At 37.9% G+C, this 16,346-nt stretch overlaps 1 protein-coding gene across 3 annotated transcripts; it reads right to left on the bottom strand.

Moving 5' to 3' along the window:
- Positions 1–1,693: 1,693 nt before the first annotated feature.
- Positions 1,694–12,262, bottom strand: zc3h11a (zinc finger CCCH-type containing 11A). 3 transcript variants are annotated; one of them, XM_081356996.1, is made up of 17 exons: positions 12,127–12,262; positions 10,692–10,761; positions 10,404–10,551; positions 8,967–9,086; positions 8,746–8,869; positions 8,470–8,652; positions 6,381–6,446; positions 6,221–6,301; positions 6,035–6,136; positions 5,880–5,948; positions 5,676–5,771; positions 4,301–4,834; positions 4,119–4,186; positions 3,657–4,020; positions 3,238–3,383; positions 3,008–3,153; positions 1,694–2,897 (listed from the first exon to the last, which is right to left on the bottom strand). In XM_081356996.1, exons 3-17 carry the CDS (start codon positions 10,455–10,457, stop codon positions 2,687–2,689), a joined length of 2,364 nt encoding a protein of 787 aa, XP_081213122.1. In that variant the 5' UTR covers positions 10,458–10,551; positions 10,692–10,761; positions 12,127–12,262; the 3' UTR covers positions 1,694–2,686. The 3 variants fall into 3 exon arrangements, with proteins under 3 accessions (XP_081213122.1, XP_081213121.1, XP_081213120.1); XM_081356995.1 differs by having other exon boundaries at positions 10,692–11,145; positions 12,127–12,242; XM_081356994.1 differs by having other exon boundaries at positions 10,692–11,225; positions 12,127–12,218.
- Positions 12,263–16,346: the final 4,084 nt, after the last annotated feature.

Below are 16,346 nucleotides of genomic sequence, written 5' to 3'. Positions count from 1 at the left end.
TCGCCTGTTGCTTAACGGACTTCTATGTCTAATAAATATCTCTTCCTTTTTACTGTGAAATTTCCAATACCTGCCATTAAACAAGCTAAAATTTAGAGGGAAATTATGCATCCCAGCTATTGAATCAGAACTTGAGGAGAATTCCAAGGCTTATAAAAGCCTTAATCCTCGGGTTATGGTTGTCTATTTGCGTGGAAGAATAACAACAGCAGAGGACGAGGGGTTTGTGTTGCAGTTTTCGGTCGCAGAAATACGCAGTTACTTGTCTATTTCCTGTTTTTTTTTTGTTTTTGTTTTTTTGTTTTTTTGGTGGGGGGAGGGGGATATGGGGTCAGGATGTCATAGTGATACAAGTGCTACATGTTTACCGCCACCTAATGGCTTGGAGTTTAATATCGTTTCCCTTTTTCTCAGAATCATACGGAGGAAATACATATTAGCAAAAATGACTGAACTATTAGTGGGACTGGGTTTTAGAGTCAGATGAGACCAAAATAAAGCTTTTTAGAAAATCACCAGATGCGGCATTGACAGACAGAAACAAAGACATGTAGAAAAGCACCTCATCCCCACTGTGAAGGTGAATCTTTATTGCATTGCTGGAGGGCTAATTTTCTTCCAAAGACCCTGGACAACTTGATAGGATACACAGTTTCATAAACTCCATCAAGGACCAGCAGATATTAAATCATAACCTGACTGACCCTGTCAGGAAACTTAAACTGGGCCATGGTTGGATCGATCCAAAGTACATCTCAATATAAACAACTGAACAGTTCACTGACCACCGAATGAAGTTTTGCCATGGACATATCAGTCCCCTGATCCAAAAAAACCTATGGAATGAGCTGAAATAGAGTCATGGACCTCAGAATCTGAAGGATCTGGAGAGACTCAGTGTGGAGGAATGGCCTCAGATATCTTGCCCTGTTTTTCAACCTTACGCCGTGTATGAGAAGACCAAGAGCTGTTATCTTGGTAAAGGGAGGCTGCACAAAATATTAAATGAAAGGGTGTCAATAATTGAGGAATAAATATTTCAGGGGGAAAAAGTATAAGCCTATCTTTTTTCTTTTTAAACTTTTTAAGACTTTAATCAAAGGTTAGGTTCTATTGATTTTTTTCTAGGAGAGAAAGTACTAGAAGAAATTGTAAAACCAAATTTTCAGTCAGTTTTTCTCATATTTACCAACTGTAAGATACAGAGGCTTCCAATGATAAAACATCAGTAAGTGTATTATTATTATAAGTTTGACAGCTTTTTGACTTTTAGTTGACAATGGTTAAACTTTTTCATTTCTAAATTCCTATGCAAAGGATTGATGTCAGTAATGTAAAACAGCTTACAAAGGCATTTTCATTTTGTGAATGTAAAACATATTGAAAAAACTTTAATATTTAGGATATATGCCAGTTTTCTTATATGTACAGATACAATAATGTGGGGTTATATTGCATTATTTTAGAATAAATGGATTTAAAATAGTTACGGCACAAATGTCTAAGAAAACATCCTGAGATTTAAATGCTGCTCAATAGAGAATTTGAGGTTATTACCCTTACAGATATTACCTTTCACAACAAATGCAGCATCCCAAACAATAGCACATTCCCAAAAAGTATTTAGAAAAATACTAAAGTTACCAATGCATAACAATGCTTTGCAAATGCTGTTAAAAAACTAAAACACTAATAAGGTTTTCATAGACATTTTATTTACAATGTTTTTGAAGAGGTGCAACTTAGGTGATACTGCAGAACAGATTACATGATGTTCTCATCCCAGCCTCTTACTACATGATGTTGGTAAACTAAGGTGAATAAAACTAAGAGGAGAAGACATGGTCAAGACAATTTTCAAAGAAAAGAAAATATACAGGTCAACAAAGTTGAGCAAAGCTTAAGGATTTTCCCTGAGAACACAGCTTTGTCATGTTTACATGTTGCATTCAGAAGTCTGAGTAACTGCTCAAATGTTTTGATAATCATTTCACAAGGTGAAAAGGTGTAGATGGTTCCCAAGGGAATTCCATGTGGCATAACATTTATAATAGAATTTCTTCCACCCAAATGAAAAAGGGGGAACATTTCTGTGACCTCCAGCTCAGTCAAAACATTAAATAACAGGATCATAAAATGTTTTTCCTATAGCAGATCAAAGGTTAGTGAGATCACGTGTTAAAATAATGTCGATAATGACAGCCAAAGAACATTTCAAAACTCAGATTAATACATGCAACTCAAAATGAACACTGTGAAAGGTGTTGCCTTGCTGTGCCTCTCCAATAAAAATAAAAAATAAAAATATTCCAGCATACACAGTACACAACTGAAACTTCCTGCCTCTGTAATGAATGATGACCAGTGCTATAACATGACCTCCAACACAATCATTATACCTGAGCCTGTCTTATGATGGCTTGCTCATACCAGCAACAACTACGTTTTTTTCCCCATTTTAGACAGCTTTAAGAAGTCAACTAAAGAAAAGAACTCTAAAGCGCTATTGATGATGAAGAAATATTTACATTGACAAGAAAAATCTAAAAGGAACAATAAAACAAGACCTATCAGAGTTTGAAAATAAAAGATCTTATTTTAAAATAGTGTGGGTTGAATTATGTCTCACTCCTTTTTTATTCATAGTGGCAGTGGTAAGTAAGTAAATGGGTGACATCGCTCATTTCTAGCTGTCAATCATCTCTGAGAGTTCCAAAAGAAGGTCATCCTCTCCCTTGCCCGAATCCAATTCCAAGTCATCCTCAAGCCGATCATCAGTGAATTCATCTAACAGGTCTTCAAAGTCATCCATCGATGAACTGGTAACAGCAGCAGTTCGACCAGAAGTGGTGCTGGACCGCCGATTGCGCTGCACACTGGGTGTTCTGATCACAGGGCTACAGAGAAAACAATAGTGTTAATTTGTATCGTTTCTGCGTGACGATTTAATATAAATCAATTAAAAATGGTAGTCTTCCATCAGATGAAATAAGATAATTTCCCATACCTTTGGGGGACTGCAGCAGTCCCAGCTGATGTAGTACTGGCAGGCTCAAGGCAGCTCATAGGCACCATTTGAATATCCTCTGTGTTGGAGCAGGGCACCTGCTGAGTGTCGAACCGAACACCTGTCAGAGAGGTTGGTGAAGCCACCTGAAAGAGTACAAAAAAAACTTAAACTATTTTTTTTTTTTAACCAGCAGTGGCAAAAGAATTGCTTAAGTAAATAAACCTCACCTTAAGGCGCTTGTTAAGCAGGGAGGGAGGTGACTGACAGGCGGCGTTAAGAGGTTTCACTTCAGCAACTGCAGAGTGAACTTTTGCTGCTTTCCTCTTCTGGGCCGGCTTCATTACTGATGGCTTCACGTTCACCTTGGGCTTCACTGAAACGCAGACAAATGCAGCAAAGTGAGTAGGCCATTTGGAAAAGTGAGTTACAGTTCCATTTCATTTCTAAATAAATACATACACACTTATTTTAGTTTATATTAGTACTGTAGTAAACATTACTGGCTTCTCATATTATCATCTCTATTATTTATCCTATTTTTGTAGGAGTAATATTGTACGTAAAAAACTATCCAGCCAGTAAAGTACTTTAAAATTGGAAATTGAGTTACACGATCAAATAAAGAGATAATGAATCTAACTCCTACTCTTTTTCTCCACTGTTTGTATAGTTCCCTCAGCGAGCTGGACAGGAATGACCGGAGAGCTGGAGGGCTTCGGTGTGTTTGACGATGGAGTACTATCTCCAGACCGCTCGGGGGAGCTTTTCTGAGGCACATCAGCAGCAGGGAGCGGAGAGGTCTTGGGTTTGAGGGCGATCCTCTGTCTCACTGTGGTTTGAGGCTGGGCGGAGGATTCTGATGCTGGCGGAGAGGCAGCAGGTGATGCGTCTTTCTGGTTGGTGGAGGTGACTTGCTCCTCTTGTAGCTTGCGGAGTCTCTTCTCACGCATGATCTCCTCAAACGTCTTCACTTTAACAGGCACACTGGAGAGTTCGCCTTTTCCATTTGTCTGCGAGTTAAACAAAGGAAATTATATATATATATATATATATATATATAAACAGGAAACAATATCCTCTCAGGCTTGTTGTCTTGGAATAGTCTTACCTCTGTAGCAGGTTCCAGTTTCTTATCAGATGTGTCTGGTTTTGTCTGACCAACAGTGTTGGCAGCAGCTAAAAAAAATTACAATTGAAGAAGGAAAAAAAATGTGAACACACATCCTTGGCTGTTTTCCACAATTTTAAACCATTTCCTTGAAACAAACTACATGAATGTGTCTGACTTACTTGAAGCTTTATTAACACGCAGAATGCGCCTCTTTGGAGGTCCACTCGACTCTGCTTCACTAGAGGTTGGGGTCTTGTCGTCTGTGTTCTCTTGAAGTTGTGCTTGCATCCTTGCAGCCTTCTCCCTGCGTATTTCCTCCAGTGTTTTAACTCGTACCTCCACAGCTGCCACAGGGGCCTTGACTGCAGCTTCTGCAGAGCAAAGTCCTTCATTCCCCTCTGGACTTTTGGCAGTCGTGTTCATTTCCTGGACTCTTTTCTCCTGCATTTTTTTCTTTTCGTGAAGGATTTCAGAGAAAGTCTTAACTGGTGGTCCACCAGCAGGTTTCACATTTTTCTTGGAAGGGTTCGGCGGCTCCTTCGGCACTTCTTTAACAACACGCACAACTTTACTCGAGTTGAGGCTTTTGGCTGCCTTCTCTTGCCGAATCTCCTCAAGGGTTTTTATACGGATGTCTCCGGATGGTTTTGGCTCGCTGTTGGTGCTGGGCAGGTCGGAGGCCAATCCAAGTCTTTCTCGCACTGGTTTCTGAGCTGAAAAGAGTTATTAATGTAAATTGTGAAGTAGTAGTAGTATTTGAGTTTATTTTTATATCAGCATCACTGGCTATTACATGGCAGATACAACATCATATCATAAGATAACAATGAAAACAAACAGACAAAAAAATAAGTAGAAAATTAGTTCAATTCTATAAAAGATTCAGTTCCACTTTATTTTACAGTGTCATTGTTACAGTGTAATTATACATTTAAGTACTGAGCAATATTAATTAACTACATGTACTCACTTTGGGGTTATGATTAGGGTTTGGTTTAGAGTTAGTTGCATGATGTAATTATGGGTAATTTATAGTTATTACAATAGTAACTACATGTAACATATGTAACAATGACACTGTAAAATAAAGTGTTACCAAAGATCCTTTAAATGTACTTGTGCTAAAAATTGTAAAATAAATTCTGGATCCATGAGTCCTTAATTTGTCCTGATAAAAAGCGCTGTCTCATAACATTAAAGATTGGGCAGTCCAAAATAATATGTTTTACAGACAAGTTGGTACTAAAGTATTGATATTTTTGTCCTTCGCCCTTCAATAAATGTCCATGAGTCAGTCTAGTATGGCCTATCAGACAACTTGTAAATACAACTTAGTCGTGTCTTGATTTAAAAGGGTAGACATTTTTTCCCAACCACAGAATTTATTTCAAATAATTTGCTATTTTGACATTCTACCCATTCTGCTTGGCATTTCTCTAATATGGATTTGTTGATTAAGAGATTTATGTCCAAGGGTGGGATTTACATAAATTGTAAAAGGGATAAAAAAAATGCCTCTACAGCAACAGCTGGGACATTAAACTAGTCTCGTACCTTTCGGCGGTAGAACATCTGTGGAGGATTCAACAGTTGCACCGAGTCGTTCAGCAAGGCTTCGTTTCAAAGGTAGCTCTTCCTCCACAGGACCATCTTCAATTAAATGATAACATCTGTCAGTTTTTGGCAGAAGTATGTAAAAAGGGACCACGGGTACATAAATGCATTACAATATCGAGGAAACCGTTGTCATAAACGTACCTCTTTTCAAAATTCTTTTCCCAAGTCTGTCTGAAATTTTTCTTTTTCCAGTTTCATTAACAAACGAATCTGCAACACAGATTTTAAAAGGGCTTAAATGTGAACAAATGGTTTGATGCTATGAAAACCAAAGTTCAAACACTTGGGCTGCTTACCATTCTTGGCATTGTTTACTTCCAGACGTGAAAGAGACTGAATGTTTTCCTTTTCAATAGCAGTTCCATTGTTTTGGGCAGAGCTCTGCATGGTGGACTGCCCTGCAAACAAACAAAAAGTGAAAATTAAGATCAGATGTCTGAACAACAGATCACTGGAAGCAATAGAGGTGAGGGTTTATTTACCAGCTTTCTTCAGATTGGCCATGAGTGCTTTCCTCAATCTGATCTCTTCCAGCGTCTGGATACCAAAGTTCAGCGAATCATCTGCACAACAGACCAATAATAAAATAAAGCGCTCAATACATAATAGAAAATATTAACAAAACATGGAAACCGTCTTCACCTTTACATGTGATCAGTTTCCGGGGTGAGCCTCCGAGAGATTCATCTCCTTCCTCTGAGAATTGATCTGCAAACAATAAGCAATATATCAAGATCAGGAATGCCACATTCTATTCTTGAAGGGCCACCTGCAGACCATAGCTCGATCCTAATTAAACACACCTGAACCAGCTAATCAAAGATTAATTAAGGGTTGGAACTAATGTGAGTGGGAAATATCAATTATGAGTTCTGAATAGGCTAATTTGAGATTGCTCGCCTGAAATTTAGACAAAAGTAGGCTAAAGTGAGGGGAAGAGTTTAAAAGTGCAGGCAAGACGGACAGATGTCTCTTCTCGTAGTGAATCATACGCCTATGAGATCAAAAGCCAATATCACGTGATTCACATTCATGCGGTGTTGCTATTAAATTTAAGTTCTGGTGCTTTTTTTAATAAAAATAGATGACAAACAAGACACACAAAGTACTTAATCCATTCGAAAGACGTGTTTATCAATCATTTTTACTTTAGAACAAACATTGTTTCATATTTTTAGAAATAAGACAATCACAGAGAGATCGCAGAACTCATAGAGAGTTTGGGAATATTCATACAATTTATACACATAAAAACATGATAGTTTTAAAATAAAACATTATAAAAGAGAACAATACATTAGAGATCGACCGATAATAAGTGTTACCGATATTTTTCACAATATTTAAGCATTTTCCATAATCGGGTATATCGGATTCACCTATAAATGGCGCCATCTTGTGGGCATTTTAAGAATTGCGTGCAAGGCCACCATTAAAGCATTGCATCTGAGGGGAGATCAACAATGGTGTTCAAAGGTAAAATACCTTACCTGCTTTAAGTAAATAAACTTTAACATAACAGCCATTAATGCACAAATGAAATATGTAGTTTAAACTTGGCGCTAAAAATAGAGACGAAGGCTGTTTCTCAATGTGCTTTCTTAAAGGAATAGTTTAAATAAAAAAAAATTCTGTCATAATTTACTCACCCTCAAGTTGTTTAAAACTCGTATGAATTTCTTTCTTCTGCTGAACACAAAGGAAGATATATTGAAGAATGTCGGTACCCAATTACATCAACTGTTTGGTTACAAAGTTACATTCTTAAAAATATCTTCTTTTGTGTTCAGCAGAAAACAACTTGAGGGTGAGTAAATGATGACAATTTTCATTTTGAAGTGAACTATTCCTTTAAGCGATCTTGCGTCCTTGTGTTCTCACTCTACGTCGTCATCAACTGTCGAAGTTTAATTCCAGTACTCAAGAATGCAAGTACAGACGCATGATAGTAACCGGATGTGTTCTTGATAGAGGATGCATCGAATGCAGACTTGAAAGAATCAAACCATTAGAAATCCCAGAAGTCAATGCGGGCGGTTGACATACGGAATCCTGGAAGCTTTAAACTCGTCGTTCTCATTTAAGAGATTCAAGCTGCAAGCTCACAAATACATGCTGGCGCATAAACATTTGTCTGTTTGTTTTGCTTAATTTTAATAAAGTAATAACCTGAAGAAAGCCTGCAGTATTTTTATTGGCATATTAAAAATAATCTTAACATTGACAAAGCATAGGTAACACATAGGCTACTCATTTTTCATAGATACTCAATAAATACTATTTATTTTAAAAAAGACGTTAATGACAGTGCACTTTATTATTTTTTACCCTCTTTCAGAATCCTCTATTTATTGATGTATAAGTGTGTTTTGTTTGTATGCAAGGCGGGAGTGAAATTAAAGAAATTAGTATTGAAAACGTTTTAAAACAGTTGGTTCAGTTCAGTGCACCACGTTTACAAGTGGGGAAACTAGAAATTCCACATGATACATGAGTCGTGTCACAGTGTGTCGATTATGAAACATCAAGGAAACACTGATCCATAATATCATATAATATAGGCCTATCTGCAATCTATCTAGAGATCGGTAAGAAGAAAGCCAGTCTTAGATAAACTTCAATGAAAGATTTTGAGTTATTTTCATTTTACATGTTGTATTTCAATTATATTTATTATTTTGAATTCAGATGTACTTCTTCGAAATGACACGTCACAAGAACGTGTGCTTACCATCCTCATCATCATCATCCACGGGGTTGATGACCACAGGTGGATGGGTAGGGCTGGGGACATTCTCCTGGGTCTCAGTTCTAATGACCCCTCTAAGCTGTGGGTTAGTAGGGTTTGCAGTGGGCGCAGGGACTTGGTTGACTTGGTCCTCGTGTGGGTTCTCTTCTTTCTCCTTTGCTTGACCTGTAAAACAATGATAAAAAGCCCAATTCATTTTTTCGAACTTTTGATTTTTTATGAAAGATTATTTAAAAAACGGCAAAGACTGGCAAATACCTTTGTCGGGGGAAAAATAATTCCCATCAATGATGCGTGGCTTCTCATGATGAAAAGCACAGTGAGGTTTCTGGCAACCAGCTGGCTGGTTCTCCCAATAGCATGCGATTACTTTGCGGTTTTTCTGTAAAGGTAGTAACAGGGGGGATCATTTTTAAGGTCCCATTTGACAAACAATGAAAGGATCTCAAAATAAAGGGAGTATGGAAATGGTCACAAACCTTTATTTCCATATGGCGATACTTGCAGATGTTACGGAAGCACCTTTGCTCCTGCCACAGGTTGCAGACAATCTCGCTACCCATGGCGGCCTCGCAGTGTCGAAAAGGACAGCTGTCACCCTACAAAGGCAAATTGCAGGACAAAACATTACATTTTTATAAATGAATATTTTAATATTTAACTTACTTATATTATATATTACAATTAATTGTTAATTTAATATACAGTATACATTTTACATTTATTTATAGATCACTTTAAAAACTGTAAAAGCATGCCAAGGAGCTGTACAAAGACATTAACACATTAAATACATGGATGTACATTACCCCCCTTATTACACGGCTTCTTGTCACAAGTAAATAATAAGACACGAAATACTGATCTGAGTCTAAATATTTTATTAGCTCTTTAAATGCAAAGCTTCCGCGGAAGTTCAAACTAGACGGACATTTAAGGGATAAGGCACAGTCATCATACCACTTATTACATAGCATTTCGCCACATTAATTATGGGCAAAAGATACATTCATTTGAGATGAAACTTTTAAAATCGTACCAGTTTGTTATCCTATAATTCAACAGTGTACAAAACAATAGTCACATAATGGCAGCAGCTGAGATTGTATGAAACGAGAGCGAGGCCATGATACTGGATGGATATAATTAAATAACTGTACACAAAATATTGATTTGATTAAGTTTTAATATTTTATTAGCTCAACAGAAGTAAAACTTCCACGGAGAAAAAACATTCCTAGTAAGCGTATAGCGCTGCTGACTTAAGTAACCGGGATGAGCCTGTTATCGGTTTTCAGCGGTTGTTATCGAGGAATAACTTTACTGCTGAAAGGCGCTATTCACTAATCAGAATCCAGTATTCCACAGAGCCGTGTAATAAGTTGTTATAATGACCTACATTATCAATATCTGAACATGAGGGAAAAAAATCTACTTTGAACAACAAAATTTCTGAGCAATTGCTAGCATGTGACAAAGTTTTCCAAGTAAGAGTATGTTTACACAATAACCATGTACAAAAAAAAAAAAAAAGGAAAAAAATTTCCATTACGACAACGTTGTCAAATCAATCCCATTTACAAGGATCCATGGCAACGACTAAAAACGCTGCATTATGGATGCCAGACCAGTAGTTGGCGAAGTCACTTTGTAAACACTGTGTTAATGGACTGAACACATGCATGCGCATGATGACGAAACAGTTCTCACAAATTTGCATTTTTGTCGGAGACGATAAAGAAATATTTTTCTCCAAAACTTGCACTTAGAAACCGGATTTCAAAAGCTTGCATTTTCCGCCAAACCGTCGTTGGCCTGCGAATGAATGGCCAAAACACATATAAAGTTTTCTTTTTTTAAGTTGAAAACAGTGTCAGGTGAACAACCCCTAATAGTGACTCTACACTTCATTTTACCTTAGTACAGGTGGAATAGTAGAAGAAGTAGCAGTCATCTCCTCGCATGGTCATTCTGGCACAAGTTTGTACTTTTCCAGGTCAGGAGCTCTTCAATGATGCTGGGATCTCGTTCCGGATGTCTGCGACAGGGTCCACGTCAATCTCCCTATTTAGAGTGTTACAAGCCTATTCATGCTCCTGTTGGTCCTTTCACATTTTCACTTTCACATTCTGTCCTGAATGATGCAAAATGGTGGCCAATATTTAAATACCGATGAGAGAAAGCGTTGCAAGAACTTCGTTCACCTGCAGTGGCTGAGACGTTCCCTGGTGATCTCAAGCGCTTCTTGAAGGGTCGCTCCGCACTGTGTTGATCCTGAAGGAATACTTGACTGATGAGTAAAGACTGAACAGGGGAAGAGGGGGCAACTTTTGCCTCTTAGAGACCTGTTCCCATCAGACTGCTGTGATAAAATTGGCAGATGGTGGAAAATGTCCGTTTCGTGTTTTTTTTTTTCTCTCCAATATTGTTGATAATTGAGTGGTGCAGGGGGTTTGGGGAATTTAAAAAAATCGTCAAGCTAGATGTTGTCAAAAAGAAGAGCCGAGGGCAAAGATGGGACTGGATATCTTGGAAAGGAAAAAAAGGAGGGATATCTTCTACGTCTCCTGAAGCCAGGTGGAAAATTTAAAGGGGGGGAAGACTGGAACTTTTTTTTTTTTTTGTTTAAAAAAATGCCCAATAGGGGAAAAAAAAAACCTATGGTGAGATAAAAAAAAAAAGAAGAAAAAGCAGCAATCTTCAGGGAAGCCAATTCATTATCCAAATCCAGTTGTCCTCTGGAATGAAGGACAAGATCTTGCATAACCTACATTTCAAAAAGAAGACAAAAACACTCCCCATGTGCTGAATAATTGGTTATTAAAATAAGGACAGGGACACAATATATATTACATTGAAAATATTCTCATGGGAGACATGTTTTTGGATTCATAGAACATGTAATTGGACACAATAAACTGTGATAATGCATACAAACAATTTTAAAGACGAAATTGTCTTGAGAATCAAAGTTACACATTTTGGCTCTTGACTTCGTTTTTCGACCACGTTAAACCACAATGGTCACGTTTTAAATTTGGTAAAATACGAATTAATATTTCGCCGATTTTGTATCCGCACCTGTAAATTCAGAGTACGTCTTACAAAATCAGCGTTTGTGAATATTACATATTTAAGCCACATTTTTTCCAGATAAATAATTAAACAAATATTACCTAATATACTCGATCATAAATAAATGAAACGAAAGAACATAAGAAATTACGCGCTCGTTACCATAAACAGAGTTTTTCAATCGTTAGATTACAATGTGGTAACCTTCACGTTTTGATTTAAATCCACAGTTCAAAAAATAGTTTTTATCATTCGTCGTGTTAACGTTAGGCCTTGGTGCCCTGTGTTTGGCATACGTTAATTCCTTTTACTAGGCTGTCAGATGAGAAACTCCGATACAAACAACGTGTAAACAACAAGTAATTTGTATATTTTACGTCCAAGAGCTGTGTAACGTTACGTGAAAATAACACAGTATTCTATAGGCTTTCGAATAGCATGTTGCTAACTTTAGGTAACATGTTGTTAAATTTAGAACGACTAGCACTAACGTTACTACACTTAACTAAAGTAAATGAATCAATAAATAAAACGTTCAATCACAAATAAAGCGTTCACAATTACCAGTTTATACCGACTGGAATAAAGTATGATCGGTTTGGTGCATGTAGAGAGGTCGACGCTCCCGGACTGGAGTTATTCCTTTACGACTTCACAAGGGAACAAAATGGCGCCAGTCTGTACAGGCAGGAAAGTGCTTGCGTCATTGTGACGGACATGCTCATTAAACAGACAGTTCACCCAAAAATGACACTGATATTATATTCAACTTCATGTTGTTCTAAACCCCTACGACTTTTGGTCCAGTCATTTTAAGCCAAATTGGAGGTCAGTCTTGAACAAATTGCAACAGAATTGCAAATTGCAACTGTTTCTGGGGGACGAGTCTGAGGGAAGAACTGGAGACAATGGTAAGGAGAATGCAGAAGACAAAAGGTAGGTAAAATAAAAAGTGAATCCCCAGAAACAGTCCCACGGACCCAGCCCCAAACCCCATCTCTGCAATAATAATTAATAAAGGCTGGTTTCTAAAGTACTTCTTCCTGCCTCTATGTAATGGGTTCCATTCAGACCTTATTTTACTGTTATGTGTCAACAAGACATTTTCACCTGGCTATGTTTAGATCTGTTGTGGTATTTATGCAAATTAGCACATAAGTAATTAGATTATGCACCGTTTGTCCATGTTAACAAACAATTTAAAACAACTTGTAATACATTTTTTGTTTGTCTTGATGTAAGTAATCCACTCAGTAATTTTCATGGTGATATCTAAAGGTTACAATTTTTACCCTATTCACGTAAGAAAAAGAATGAATAGGAATATGAATATAGGCTATATTTTGGTCTTTTCGAAACTTTCCCCTAATGGGATTCTTCGGGGCTTTTTTTTTTCTGTACTCAGGACATAATGAGTCAGTTGAGTTTGCCTCTGTTGCAGTTTGTTCAACCTTTTTTCATAAAATGACTGGACTATTTCTTTTTTATTCTACGGAACACAAATGTGCATTGAAAATGATGCAGGGAGGAGATCCAGTCAGATGATTAAGTCAAATTTTATTTCTTAACAGCAGACAATCAAATAATAAATGAAGAATAGGCTAAAATTAATTCATCCATAATCAGGATTAAAAGTTTAATAAAGAAACATAAAATGAACAGTTAAAATTACTTCTCACAAATTGTCTCGTACCCCAAATGTGTCAGAAAGTTGTTAATCTTAATACATTACACAATACAGAGCAACTACACAACATGTCCCTTAATTCTGCAAGATGTTCAGCTCAGATAACATTTTTTTTATCACGTTATTCTAAGACATTCGAGCATTTGTGGTCTGTCTATTGGAAACTTGCAGACTTTTGCCCTCATCTAAACAGGAAGTACAAAAGTTAACCCTAAGTCAACCAGCCACATTTGAGGCATAAAGATGAATAAAAGAAAAGTATTAAATATACATTTCAAATGATAATAATGGTAAACACATCAAATGATAGTAGGCTAATGAGAAACACTTCAACATGATAATACGGTAATGATTTCTTAAAATATGATGATGACATTTGATTAAATGATAAAACATAAGCGAAAGATAACATAAGCAAGAAATATATATTTTTCTGATTCATCAGAAAAGGAATGCTGTCTGTCAAAGCAGAAGAAAAATAATTATAAAGTATCATAGAAGTGGTCTAAACCATTTTTTTTTTTATCTTTTAGATGCCAAATATGGTCATCCTGTGTGAGAGACTCCCATCCTAAATTTAAAAAGGCAGTTTCTTGTACAAAGAGTAAAGACCTAATTATCTGCTTCTTTTTCATCATTGTTAGCGGTTTTCTCAAATATTCGGATCAAAACACCCGATCTAAGTCCTGAGGAGCTTCTTCATAAAAAAAAAGAAGCTGTTTGCATTATTATTTTAGACTTTGCGGCCCCATTGAGGACTAAACCAGCCACGGTTCGTCGATATGGGGAGGTGGGTTAGAAATATTCATCCAATATCCACTGATTTAATAATAAATGATAAATGTTTTCAGCATTCGGATTTTATAGACTATTTTAAGTCGTAAAGTGAGCAGGATATATTAAAATATAGCGCATGATAGATTCAATATATTCGGCAGGCATGTATATTATGATATGATATGCTGCGGGGCAGCAGGTCTCGGAGCCATCCCTATAGCTCTACAGCGCCCCACCAATTTCCAATGTAAATCTGTGGTGAAAAATGAAACTGCAGGGGCAGATTTCTGGCTGCCCCACTTAGTTTCACGTGACCTCAAGTAAACCTCACTCCAGAAGAAGACGCTATCAGACGCTGACGCAATGTCTGCATCAGGTCAGTTACTAGTTTTTATGCCAAAAATCGTTAGGATATTAAGTAAAGTTCATGTTTCATGAAGATATTTAGTAAATTTCCTACCGTAAATATATAAAGCATTTATTTTTGTGAGTGAATGCAGCACAATCGCGAACATAAATGGACAACTTTAAAGGCGATTTTCTCAATGTTTCGATTTTTTTGCACCCTCAGATTCCAGATGTTCAAATAGTTGCATCTCGGTCAAATATTGTTATATACTAACAAACCATACATCAATGGAAAGCTTTCAGAAGATGTATAAAGCTCAATTTCCAAGAATTGACCCATGTGACTGGTTTTGTGGTCCAGGGTCACAAATTTTTCCTCATTGATGTAAAATGACCTCTGCCAATGATCTGACTTACCCTCGTAAGCGAATAATTTCTTATCTTTATTTACATTGGACGGGTAAGTCCAAGGAGGCTTCCATGTCATTCCGCCATTTTGAAAAACTATAATTGCAGAGAGGGACAAAAAGCACTAGCCTACAGGCCTCATTATACTTCTGCGTCAAACTCACGCCGTAGCCTCTACGCTGTAGGCAACGCGTTGGTTTTCATTTATACTTCTGCGTCGTTGTCCGCGTTGACGCACAATTACACTTGCAGAGGGAGCGTGTGAAACCCGAGGGAGGGGTTCTAGGAGACCAATCACAGCGCTTGTGTCCACGTAGAGTTGACGCATTGTTAAATTTTTGGAGAGGGGCACGTCAGGGTACGCCCAAGGGTACGCGCGCTACACACAGCCTACGACGTAGCTACGGCGTGAGTTCAACGCAGAAGTATAAAACAGGCTTAAGGCTGATTTATACTTCTGCGTTGGACCTACGCCGGAGCCTCTACGCTGTAGGCAACGCGTTGGCTTTCATTTATACTTCTGCGTCGTTGTCCGCGTTGACGCACCCAGAGGGAGTATGTGAAACCCGAGGGAGCGGTCCTAGCAGACCAATCACAGCGCTTGCGTCCGCGTAGAGTTGACGCGTTGTTACATTTTTGGAGAGGTGCACGTCAGGGTACGCAGAAGGGTACGCGCGCTACACACAGCCTACGACGTAGCTACGGCGTAAGTTCGACGCAGAAGTATAAATTGGGCTTTACGACGTAGCTACGGCGTGAGTTCGACACAGAAGTATAAATAGGCCTTACTACCTCAACGCGTTTCCACAACGCGTTTTCGTTCAGAGCCAGCATCACGTGACTGAAACCAGCTGAAACGGACAAGGAGATCAGTAAGAGGCGCTTGTCACTGCCCTGGCAAATCTTAAAGGCTGCACTGCACGGTACTTCATAATGCAGGATCATATGCCGATGCGCTGACCTACTTTTAGATCTGAGTACTGACTTTGATATGGTAGACCACAATGTTTTTTTGACTACATTGTTCTTAGAACAGATTGTGGGCATAAGTGGTTCTGCCCTAAGCTGGTTTTGATTGTCAATATAGGGCAATTTTACTCTGGTTCTGTTCCTTTGACTTGCGGCGTCCCCCAAGTTTCTTCTCTAGCTCCCATGCTGTTTACTCTTAAAGGTGCTGTATGTAAAATGTTCACTCTATTAAAGCATACAAATATCATAATATGTTTGCATATATTGAGGAAACATGCTTAGTTCACATACTCGTTTCTCTGAAAAACACTTCTACAGCCAGTTATTTTACTTTGAAATGTGCGTTTCCAGGCTGGAATGTTTGTTTTTGTTTTGGTCTGTGATACTGCACAGTGCCAATTAGCCAATTTTCATTGTCCATTCCGCTCGTTCCTGTTGCTTGTGCTCAAAGAGGCAACCCGTGTGAGCGTCGTCGAGTCTGAGGAGGCGGGGCGGGAGAAACGATGATCTCCGATATTTTGACTTTGGACTGCAGTACCTATGTCGACCACTATCATTCTTACAGACTGCACCTTTAACATACTTGACTTTTTTT

This window comes from Scardinius erythrophthalmus (genome assembly GCF_964197995.2).
Source record: "Scardinius erythrophthalmus genome assembly, chromosome: 25".
Classification (NCBI taxonomy): Eukaryota; Metazoa; Chordata; class Actinopteri; order Cypriniformes; family Leuciscidae; genus Scardinius; species Scardinius erythrophthalmus.
This window is presented reverse-complemented; position numbering and strand designations above follow the sequence as displayed.